The sequence below is a fragment of the Balaenoptera borealis genome (assembly GCF_965194805.1).
Source record: "Balaenoptera borealis genome assembly, chromosome: 1".
NCBI classification, from domain to species: Eukaryota; Metazoa; Chordata; class Mammalia; order Artiodactyla; family Balaenopteridae; genus Balaenoptera; species Balaenoptera borealis.
In genome coordinates this window covers 27,383,427-27,395,655 of record NC_138860.1, presented here as the reverse complement: position 1 = coordinate 27,395,655, position 12,229 = coordinate 27,383,427, and the positions used below count along the sequence as shown (strand labels likewise).

The 12,229-nt window shown below is 42.0% G+C and overlaps 1 protein-coding gene across 4 annotated transcripts in view; it reads left to right on the top strand.

The window, feature by feature from the left end:
- Positions 1–508: 508 nt before the first annotated feature.
- Positions 509–12,229, top strand: part of DRC8 (dynein regulatory complex subunit 8) — a 131,236-nt gene continuing 119,515 nt past the window's right edge. The window contains exon 1 of one of the 4 annotated variants that reach the window (XM_082341370.1): positions 509–10,938. In XM_082341370.1, the coding sequence (XP_082197496.1) occupies positions 10,908–10,938 (31 nt within the window). In that variant the 5' untranslated portion in view covers positions 509–10,907. The remainder of the gene's footprint in view (positions 10,939–12,229) is intronic. The other 3 variants (XM_082341369.1, XM_082341371.1, XM_082341372.1) reach the window with 3 other exon arrangements.

Below are 12,229 nucleotides of genomic sequence, written 5' to 3'. Positions count from 1 at the left end.
GAGTACAATACAAAGGATTGAAAAAAACTCACAGAAAGACTCACCATAAAATTGGTTTATAAATTTAGGAACATTAACCTTTCTCCTTTGGAAAATAGTTAGAAAGGTTTATTTGTAAAACATGATGCAAAATAGGAGAATTAGGGACAAAACCATAGGAGAGTAGCAATAGCACAGGTTTTAGGGTCAGACTACCTAAGTTCATGTCTCAGTTTGGTCAAAAGACAAGGAATCTCACTTCTCTGGGCCACAGTTTTCTAAAACATCAAGTGGGAATAATCATAGCATATACCTCATAGGATCACTGTGAGTGTTAAAGTCCTGTATGCTAGCTGTGGGCCTAGCACCATAGGATTCTGAATATTAGCTATTGTCATTTACAAAAGTAACAGAGGCAATAGGTATTACTAAGTACCTGAAAAAAGTGGATTACTATAATCAAGGACTGATAGCTCCCAAGAGCTAAGGGAAAAAATAAACATTCTTAGCTCCCTAGAGCTAAGAAACAATAAACATTCATCAGTGAAGACTATCCAAACTTAATAGGAGGTTATTAAATGAACCTTTAAATACAGGACATTGCATGGAATAGCAGATATTTTCAACAGCAGCTTTGCACACCACAGAAATAATTATTCAAGTAAGGCACCTTCTGTCCACTCTCTAAAAGAGTACTATATTATAACTTATGGTTGGGAACTGAGACACAATCCAAGTTCTTTGCCTTCTGATTTATACCAGTAGAGCATGGAAAATCCAGAAAAATGGACAGATGAAAGAATTTCAAATGACTGATATTTTAAGTGTATCTTTAGCAGAACAGGATCATGGTTTATTCATAATTAACTTATTTCAATTTTTGGCTCAACAAGTATTTGTTTCAGGCATTGGGCAAAGATACATGGGTTACGGAGATGAATAAAATGCATTACTCTTTTTGGCCTTATACGTTCCATGTGTGGGCTAAAGAAAGAGTCACATGCTTTAGACACTTGAGGTGACAGAGGAAGCCTTATACTGATACAAAAATGAGAGTCAAATATCTCTTCTCCTCCCAAATAAAAAGCCAGTTCAGTTGGTGCCATGCAGAATGGAGTTGCCTACTGATAGAATCATGACAGCATTTTACTTGAGAAAGAGCTGTGAATTAACTCAAACACTAGGATAAGTTCATGGCTAATTTATCAAATTACAAGCCATACAATGTGAGGAAATTGTTAGAGCCTGAAAAACTTTAAAATAGATTTAATTAGCCCTTCCCTTTATTCACAAATTGGCCCTGTAGATTTTGTCTAATTTCCAGAAATAGTGAAGGTATTTTGGGATTAGATTTAATTGCGCTGCGCTCCCTAACTTCTTGGCATTTCTCTAATAAAATACTTTTCTTATTGTATTGTCTTCCTCCTGTAAATTCTAAGTTTCATTAATTGAGCCAAATTATTTAGAGTATAGATCACAAAAAAGAGTTGTGGGACACAGCCCCACTTGAAACAATTTCTCAAATGGGTTAGTACATTAATTAATCCAGTGTTTCCCAAACCTTATTCAGTTACCCCGCCCCACCCTAGCCCTGCGCTGAGCGGCTTGTGGGATCTTAAGTCTCTGGGCCTTTGGCAGTGAAAGCGCAGCAGAGTCCTAACCACTGGATTGCCAGGGAATTCCATGCTCTTTACTTCTGGTTTTTGTCATATCCCTGTTACTTCTATAATTAGATACTTAAAATTTTCCTTAATTTGACATAAATTAACTAATTTAAAAAACCAAAGACCAATCTCATCTTAAGCGATGACATTTGTGAAATCATGGGTCCAAGGTACTAGACTTTTTAATACACACTAAAATAAAAACAGAACTAAGTAAAAAAAAACAACAACACATACACACACATATTTGAGCCACTTAAAATAGTCTTCTACTCACTTTGGGAACAAGGGATTACAAAATTAATGAAAGAATGGAAAAGGACTGTTTTAGCTTTTCTAATCCATCCCAGAATTTCACAGAGGTGAAGAGACACAGCCAAAGCTACTAACCAAGGGAAGTTAGGGGTAGAACCTCAGTCTATAGTTTAATGTTACAAGTTTAGTGCTTCCTTTATCATGTTTGGTTACAAACTGTGCCCCCAACTAGCTGAGTAGCCATTTAAATATGGGAATTCTTACCGAATAAAATAACTTTAGTCTGTGTGTAAATGGTGCCAAAGAAATTCTGTCAGTAGCCAGCAGGTCAAACTCCTTACGATCACGAGAATACTTATTTTCTTATTCACCAAAGCAATAGCTGTCTTCAACTATTTAAATGTAATAAAAAAGAATATATTAATGCATGATTTTAATAGTAGGGGAAACTGTGTGTAGAGGGAGCTAAAAAGAGGTATATGGGAACTCTACTTTTTGCTTAATTTTCCTGTAAACCTAAAACTGCTCTAAAAAATAAAGTCTACTGATAAAAGCAAAGAATGGTATTGAGGCCAGTTGTTTAAAACTAGGATTATATCTAGCTGATATCTTTCTCATTCACTTTATTTTAATAGTGATATTTTGCTATGGGGTATAAAGAAGTATTCATTGCCACGATAGCTCAAGACCAGACAGAGATGAGAGTACAACAGATTTGGACGGCATATAGGTGTACACACCCTGGATTGGATATAAAATTTGCTTTTCACATTATGAAGATAAGATAGTGATCCTATTCAACATGTTTGATCCTCAAATTCTGTTTGTGGTGTTACTAGGCAAGTGATAATGAATGGAAGAGATCATAATTCTCATCCTAAGATTTCAGAGCATAAGTGGTAAAAATGTTATACTCATTTTAAAGAAATGGAGGCATAGAAGTCTAATAAATCCACAGAAATTCCAGCAGTAGATATTCCTAAATAACATTAGAGCAAAAATAGAAATAAAATTCAGGGTTCTTGCGCCTGGCTATCCCATTACGCTGTTCCTTCTTAAAGTGATTATTCTTTAAAAATAACTAATGTAAAGAAAGAACACAGTCTACTGGACACTTATATCACTCACGTTTTAAAGAGAAGGCCATTAAAAAGAAGATACGCTTTAAGCCTTACTTCCGTATAGGCATAGTTATTTAAGATCATCCAGGGAGGGTTTTGTGTTTGTGGACATCAATTTTAAAAGTGTTTATTACATTCTTGGTTGTATATTTTTTTCCATGAAAAACATCATCGTATGATTACGATATACACTCCCGTATGAGATGTAAGTCATAGTTAGTACTAAATTTCTAGTTAACATTCTACTTAGTTAAAGGTCTATGAATTCAAAGGCCTTGGGACCCACTCCAGGCACTGAAATAAAACAACCTAGTGAGGGACTTCCCTGGCAGGCCAGCAGTTAGGACTCCACGCTCCCAATGCAGGGGCACAGGTTCAATCCCTGGTTGGGGAACTAAGATCCGCAAGCTGCACAGAGCGGCCTAAACAAGCAAACACACAAAAACAACCTAGTGGGCTTCCCTGGTGGCGCAGTGGTTAAGAATCTGCCTGCCAATGCAGGGGACACAGGTTCGAGCCCTGGCCGGGGAAGATCCCACATGCCGTGGTGCAACTAAGCCCATGCTCCACAACTACTGAGCCTGAGCTCTAGAGCCCGCAAGCCACAACTACTGAGCCCACGTGCCTAGAGCCTGTGCTCCGCAACAAGAGAAGCCACTGCAATGAGAAGCCTGTGCACTACAACGAAGAGTAGCCCCCGCTCACTGCAACTAGAGAAAGCCCGCGCACAGCAACAAAGACCCAACACAGCCAAAAATAAATAAATAAATAAATAAATAAATAAATAAATAAATAAATAAATTTCTTTAAAAAAAACAAACCTAGTAAATAGACTTAGTCAAATTAGTTAAATTTGCAACCACTTATCTCCTGGAGAAAAGACACCATTAGTCCAATGACACAGTTCTGTGGTGTTCTGGATAACTAATAATTGATCACACACTGTAGATACAAACCATTGTTGGGTACGCTGAGACTATAGGAAGGGTATAGTACACACTATACATCATATGAAGGAGAAAGTAGCTTTTGTGGGTGGGTATTTGAGTTCTGTGGGCCAATAATTTAGTAAACTTTGGGACCAAGAGATTGGATGACAAAAAACCCAAAAACCCAAACCCCCAAAATTGCTAGTTTCTTTATTTTTTTTGGCCTGGCCACAAGGCCTGTGGGATCTTAGTTCCCTGACCAGGGATCAAACTTGTGCTCCGGCAGTGACAGCACCAAATCCTAACCACTGGACCGCCAGGGAATTCCCAAAAGATTGCTAGTTTAACACTACCAGCTCTAAATGTATCTCAGCAAAAGGAAAGCAGCTGTCAGCTATCATGTTTGGGTACTCCCTGTTGTGCCTAACAGACCGTCCTGCACACAGGACATAAAATATTCATAAATACTTTCTGATAACTGAATGAAACTTCCTTCTCCAAGAATGGAGAGGGAGGCTAAAATGAACAAGGTCACGCCTCCCACCCAGGAGTTCGCAGCTGCGTTTCTTTCACTACTTGGTGAGGAAGAATTGTGAACATGTAGGAAGAAACAAGAGGGACCAGAGGACTAAGTAAGCCCTTCCCCAGTTAACCAGCTTTCCCTTGGCTTAGCCTCCCTGCACCCACTCCCTGTATGTAATTGACTTTCCCTTCCCCTCCAAGCCTTCCTAAAAATCACTTCCTAACCTCTCTTTCCTGTCACCGCTATTCACTCCCAATCTCACACCTTCCCTTACCTTCTTGAAGATATAGCTGACTTGAAAAAGAAAAAAAAAAAGTACAAAGAAAAACCCAGCAAAACCTGTGAAGATTTAAAAATCTTTTTATGTTTGTATTGCTTTGCTTAGTGGTATTCTCTCTTGGGGAAGGGGTTGCAGATCTCTGTTCTAGGGCAGTTACTAGATAATGCGGAACTTTTTCAAGGAGTTAACCTCCAATGCAGGAGAGTGGGCAGTCTCAACTGATTGCTATTCACAGGCATTTTATTAAGGGTAAGTGGCCATAATCACAGGCCAGGCCTACAAAGTCAAGATGAGGCACAGCACTGAGTCATTTTCTGCTCAATTCTAAAGCTGCAAACAGTATTGGAATTATCTATAATACAAAATAATAGTATGAACTTACTTGTCAGTATCTGAAATTTAAAAATCCATATGTCTCTCAAAGACAAATATCATATGATATCACTCATACGTGGACTCTAATTTTAAAAATGATACAAATGAGCTTATTTACAAAACAGAAACAGTTACAGATATCGAAAACAAACTTATGGTTACCAAAGGGGAAACATGGTGGGGGGGAGGGATAAATCAGGAGCTTGGGATTAACTACTATATATAAGATAGATAACCAACGAGGACCTACTGTGTAGCACAGGGAACACTACTCAATATTCTGTGATAACCTATATGAGAAGAGAATCTGGAAAAGAATGAACATAGGTATATGTATAACTGAATCACTTTGCTGTACACCTGAAACTAACACAACATTGTAAATCAACTATAATCCAATAAAATTTTTTAAAAAATCCATATGTGTATATAAAACTATCTATCTCCTAGGCTTTAAATTTTTTATTTATTTATTTATTTATGTCCTGCAAGAGCCACCTGGACTATTGTTAATCTGTATAAACTCTGGGAAGGAAAATTAATTTCAGTAGTGGCAGTACTGGAATGGCAGAGTGAAGGAAGAGCCAGATGTGCCAGGCACAGGCTCTTACCATCTCAGAGAGTGTCAAGAGCTTTATATATCAGGAACTATGTCTGTAAAATTTTTCTAAGTTTCCAGGACGTTTATAACATCCCCATTTGTTAATTTTATTATCCTATCTCTTTCCCCATAGGTCAGTAGTGCAACCCTTAAGATTAAAAAAAAAATGTCTACATGGTCATACCAAGGGTGGCAGGGAAGGTGGAGCTAGAGAGATTGGGATGCTCCAGCCCCCTCACGTCCCGCCTCTTCACCTTGTTGACTGGACAACCCCTCCTTCAAGAGGCAGGAAAGCAGTCGTGTCCCAGTGGTTTGTTATAAGGAGGAAATGGAACATCCAGACTAAGGTCCTGAGGAGGCATCTCAGGAAAGGCTTTGGAGCTCAGCAGAGGAAAGCCACCTTTCCTCTCAGAGAAGAAATTTTGGGATCTTAACTCTGGTTTTCTTCATCTTTAAAAGGGAACCATATCAGTGTCTTTCTTATAAGGTTACTGGGATGATGTAAAATGCTGGGCATCGTTCCGAGAACACAGTAAATGCTCTAAATATTATCACTATTGGCCCTAGAGTCAGCAGAGAGTCGTGTGGCCATAGTCTCAAGAAATTAAATCAGTCCAGAAGTCAAGGGAGAAGCAGAGGTGGCCTTCATGTCTCACCTGGTCAATCATCTCCTTACCTCCGTGTAACCTCAGATGTGGAAGCCTAAAGTCATATAGCTAATGAACAGTGGACTGAGGTTCAATCCTGGGTCCATTTACCTCCTAAGGCTACATGCTTAATTCTTCTATACAGTTCTATCTCCTAATGTAAACACGGTAAGAAGTGAAAGTTAAGTTCAAAGATTTATTTTTGAAGCTGGAACTAAAAAAAATTATTCCAAAGTCAATCACCTGTATAATTCTAGCTTTTCCTCTATTTTCACACTTAAGGGGTAAGAGGTTGTATGAGAGATCATGAACATTTTTTGAATCTCTGGGTTAGCTACTACCCTTCCCCTTTCAGGTCTGATTTTCAATGAATAAAGAACAGGGACCCATCAAAAGTTGCTTAGCAATGAGTGTCCCTGAAAAGTGCTGCTTAGAACAGGAAATGCTTAAGCAATGAATTAAACAGTAACTTGTTGTGTCAATGTGTGTTCTTAAGGGAAATAGAAAGAAACATGTACTTTTGCCAGAAGTAGGGCCAGGAAGTTATTTTTCCAAATGCTTTAAGAGTTGTGGTTTCATGTAAGATTTACTTTCAAGCTGCCCCTAAGTGCTGCAGTTCCAGCTTCCTGCTCTGGGTCTCCCTGAAAAGCCTGAAGGAACTCTGGCACTGAATATGCTCTTGTCCAGAGCCAAGGATTTAACACAATTCTCCCTCATTACTGAGAGACCTGAAACCTCAATTTGCAGGAAGGTGGGAAGGAAAGAAAAGAAGGTGAGCAGACCACTGGGGTGCGGTAGAAGAGTGGGTTTCACTTCCTCTCCTGCTAGGCCTTTAGTTTAATTCTTTGTCCAGACAAGGACAACATGCATGCCATTATCCGGTTGCTTTAAAGTTCCTAAGAGTCTCTGCCAGTTGCTTTGGTTGATGTTTTGAAGTAGTAAAAAAAAAAATGAGGGAGGAAGGTGACAACCTCCCCCCAGAATTTTTGCCCTTAACATTCCTCTCTAAATATTCAGGTTACTAAATAGAATATAACAATGATATCTTACATTTATAAAGAAGCAGTATAGCAGAGTGGCTCTGGAATCAGAACTAGATTCCTAGCCAGCTCTCTTACCAACCAGCTTTGAAACCTTAAACAGGCCATTAATGTGAATATATAGCTTTTTCATCTGTAAAACGGAGATACTATCAGCCTCATAAAGATTAAAAGAGATAATATATACAAAGTATTTAAAGAGTTATTTTTATTATTGTAACTGTAATGAAACTGTACTCTTATTCTGTTGTATTCTAATAAGTTTCTCCTTTTGAGATCACAGGGCAAGGTTACTTGCCTTATGGGTAGGGGTAGTGTAGGAGTAGTGTCTTCCTTGAAAGGCTGGACATTCTTGATGTTAATCATCCAGGGAAGGGACGCATCTTTCATTAGAAAACTGGAATTAGACCAGAGAAGTAACACCATGCCTCTCATTTTCCTGGGTCTAGAGCCCAAGGAAGCTAGATATGCTTAAGGCTGCTCATGCTTGGTAAGATTTAAAAATGGCAAGGTGGAAATCAGAAAGGGGCCACAAACTTAAGATGAAGCTCTATCATGTAAGCTAGATCACATCAGGCAGGCAGCAGATTCTAGTAGGAACCTGCGTAAGACCTGGAGTCAGACCACCTCCCGTGGTGTAGCTGAAGCACAGGAAAAGGAAACTCTCCAAGTCGAAGCTGAATCTCAGAAAAGAAGTTGGGGTTTGACCTCTAAATACTCCTTCCTACATGGAAGTGGGGATTCCTCGCAAGTTCTCTAAAATTTTCAAAGCTTTCAGTTACATCTATTCAGTCTCATGAAAACTCTAAGGCAAGGAGCTTGGACATTGCTATCTCCATTTTTCTAAGTTAACTAAGTTTTAAAGAGATTACATGCCTTGCCTAGGATGATGAGGTCAGTACAGGGCAATGGCTGAGGAAAATCCAGTTTAAAAAAAAATTATTCCTAGTCCAAGGAGATGTCAACGATCTCCATGCTAGGACAGTAAAGGTGCTGTGAAGATTTTTTTACTGTCATTTTGCGTTATTCACACCACTTACCCTTTCCACTTTACCCACACCTTAGGTAAGTGAGTCAACTGTATTCAGAAGAAACATTTCTGTGTCCCTCATGGGCACAGAACAGATGCCTGTGAGAAGAAATTTAACACTATAAATTCAATCATGCAAAAAAGACATAACCTGTACACATCCCTCTGGCCCCACTGATTGGCAGAGTGGGCTTAAATTATCACCTGGATAACCATTTTTTTTCACTTTGTGGAAAGTGTTCCAGAATCATTACAGACTTTTATATCTAATCAGCCAATTAGTCTATTGGAAAGTACATATTAAGCTCATAGTTTGTGCCCCAAATTGGGATAGGTACTGTGGGTATACAAAAGGTGCATATATTAGGATCCAGTCTTCAAATCTAATTGGGGGGAGGAGTTAATTAACAAATTTTTTTTACTCATCCAAATTTAGAGAGTGTTGTCTTAAATACGCTGTAGGAGTTCAGAGTAGAGATTAACATGGCTTGAAATAATCTAGACAATAAAAAGCTTTGTTTCTTCATAAGTCATTGAGAAGACTAAATTCTGTCCTAATTTTAAAAATGCACATTATTTTAGACATAAACATTGAAAAGCTGTTCTAGGCACTGCGGATATATGGACAAATAAAGCACTTCCTGTCCTCAAGAGCTTACAGTTTGTTAGGGGGAAACAAGTCACTGAAAATCAATGTGATTTGGGTCTACAGTATGGCTATGGTACCTCAGAGTAACGGGTTGACAGGGAAAGCTTCAAGGAGTGCATGACCTTTAAGGAGGTCACTGACAACAGGGAGGGGACATTTGTGTGTCTGTGGGAGGGTGAATGTTAGGGCAGAGAGAGAGGAGGGAAAATCATTCCGTAAAAAGGAAACAGAAAAGCAGCACATGAAAAGGCACAGTAGCGGGCCTGAAGACTAAAGCTGGGGTTTCCCACGTTTATTTCAAAGGCCTTCATCGTCTATATGGAAAGAGGGGTCTTTAAAAAACCAATAGCTAGACCATGATGACTATGAAATTTAAATATACATGAGTGCTGATGACTACTTTCCCCTATTTTTCGGCATTAAGACCTTACTGTTCACGATTGTTTTCATTTTATGTATTTATCTTCTAATATGAGCCATTTTGTGAAGATTCAATTGTTTATAGTCAATTTCAGAGAGAATGCTGATCACAGCACCATATATCTTCTACAGAAAAAATATTTTAATAAAGAATATTAGTTTTCTTTAGGGTTTACTGAGGGATTATAGAACCAGAATAATATGAGCGTAAACACTCAGTAAAACCATTAAATACCTTTTATTTTGAAGGCCTCTTAATACTTAGTTGTTTATAATCGATTTTTACATAAAATCAAGTAATTTAAATTAGTACACACATGCATTTAAATAGCATCTAAATCTCGTTTAAAAAATATATATTTTCTTGAACCATACCATGAGGCATATTACTCAAAAATCATTTTTAAAAGAAAATATTCTAGTATAGTGAACTTTTCCTTAAAATAAGACAAAAACTTAACATCATGCCACGGCTTCGAAGTTTTAGAAAAGCAAGATTTAAAACTTTCCTTCCCAGTAATTTTAACTGGAGGTCTTGTCAAATTTCACAAGAAATTTCATGTACCTAACAGTGAGCATAAGATGGGCACGTTTTTGTTGCTATGAGAACCTTCTATTTTGTATCAGAAATCGCAGCCTTGACGACGCAGTGTTTGCGCCGATTTTACACATGTTTTTCTACAGCGATTCCGCTCCTCCAGTAATAACAGTTTAATGGCTCTGGTTTCCTCCCGCGCCGGCCCAGTTTTCCGTCCCAGCTCCAGCTCTCGCCCGCCGTGCAGTCCCCGTCTTTGGGAGCCGGCGGCGAGCACTGGACGGGAGAAAACGGGGGGCCAGAGGTGGGGCAAGTCCGGCCTCTCCGCGGGGTGCGGACGGGAAGGAGAGGCGGTGGGATTGCCGGTTGGTTCTGTCACCCCGGAGCCGAGTTCTGCACCCATCTCTCCAATTGCGTTTTAAAATATGCAGTAAAAAAAATCGAGCAACGCCACATCCTACAAACTGGAGGGGAGGCGGAGAGCATTGTGTCCCCAAATGGATCATAAACAAGGGAAAGGAGGGGTTCGGAACTTTATTATTAAATACTTCCTCCACGCCAGAAAAACCAGGGCTCAGGCCTCGGTACTGAAGGAATAGGCTGAAGCCCTGGCCCCGGCTCGGTGGTCGCGGGCTGCGGGTCCGGGCTTCCGGTCTCCCGGGCGCCAGAGGGTCATGGCGGGAAGGGGGAGGGTGCGCGCTCCAAGCTTTCCCTCCCCCACCCACGCCCAGGGTCTTCTTCCTTCGGGATTCGGAGCCGCCTATCCTCCAGGGCCGACTAGCCGTAGGGCTGCAGGGGGCCAGGACGCCGCGACCTAGCTTAGCGACAGGGCTCTCCCCGGCGACGGCGCCGCAACAAGATGGCGGACGACAGAAGCAGGGAAGGCACAGGTAAGAGGCGCCGCGGGAGCTCAGCCGTAGCCGCCCGCCGCGATCCCGGGCCGCACCGGGGAGCTCGGGACAGGGTGGGTCACCCTATCTCTGGACCCCACCCGCAGGGAGAGGACTGCCCGAGCCAGGTCCCGCCGCCCGCCCTGCAGAGGAGGCCCCCTCCCCTGTTCCTGCCGCCTCGCCTCGCCCCGCCCTTCCGCTCCCGCCAGGCAGTCATTCCGCCCCTCCCGCCCCTCCCGCTTCTCGGTTCCCGCCTGGCCCTGGTTCTGACCCCCTTCCTCGTCCCTTTTTCCGAGCCCCGAGCCTCGCTTCCAGGGCGGCTTGCGGCCGAGGCGCTGGCAGGGGAGGGCCATAATGGCGTCCTTGTTCACGGTCTCGGGGACGCCGCCTCCAATCCCTCGACCGGGCTCTGGTTGCCGCAGGCGCCACGCCGGCAGCTTCTCGGGCTGTGGGCCCCGGGGCGGGCCTGCGTGAGGACCGATCCGGCCGCCGGAGTCTGGCGGGCTCCTCCCCTGCCGCGCCGAAACCCCGCCCGGGCCAGCGGGCTGGCGTTCGCGACCACCATTTTGCCTCCGTAATGGGGACGTAGGAGGACTGCCTCGAGGGCACTGCGGCTCCCGCCGAGCCTCCAGCCTCCGAAGTGCCTGCTGGGTGGCCGGCGCTATGCTACCCGCCTGGTGTCTTGTCTTAAACAAAAAAACAAAAAACAACTTAAATAAAGACGAAAGAGCAAACTCCAGAGGGAACTCGTAGAGCCTCGTGTGCTGGCCTGGTCTCTGCTGCGGTACCAGCCGGACCAGCGCGCGCGGTCGCGGCGGCAGAGGCGGGACTGGGCTTCGCGGCGCCGGGGCGCCATATCGGGGGGGGGGGGATTGATGTGCTTCATGTGTGGGGAAGCGAAAACCCGGTTATCCATGTTTAGTTGCAAGACCATTACGTTGTTTTAATTCGGCGGTTTGCTTAAAAACTTGATCCTTGGTTACTATCCTACGTTACTCAAAAATAATTGTTTATTTTGGTAATTGGCGAACTCATCGCAAAAACATCAAAAAAGCCATGAAACTGTAGAGGTAAACATCTTAGAAATGAAAATAATACTCCACCTTTGTTCTTTTCTTGAGTGCTTGAAACATCAACATACCATTTTTCTCAGCATGGAACAAAGATGTAATCAGGTTAACAAGTAATATTTACAAGCGTAGAAGCCAGCCCTAGATACTTAGTCACTTGTCACGGTGATCACAGAAAATCAGCGGAGAAACCCACAAAACTGCAAAAGAGCTACCTACTG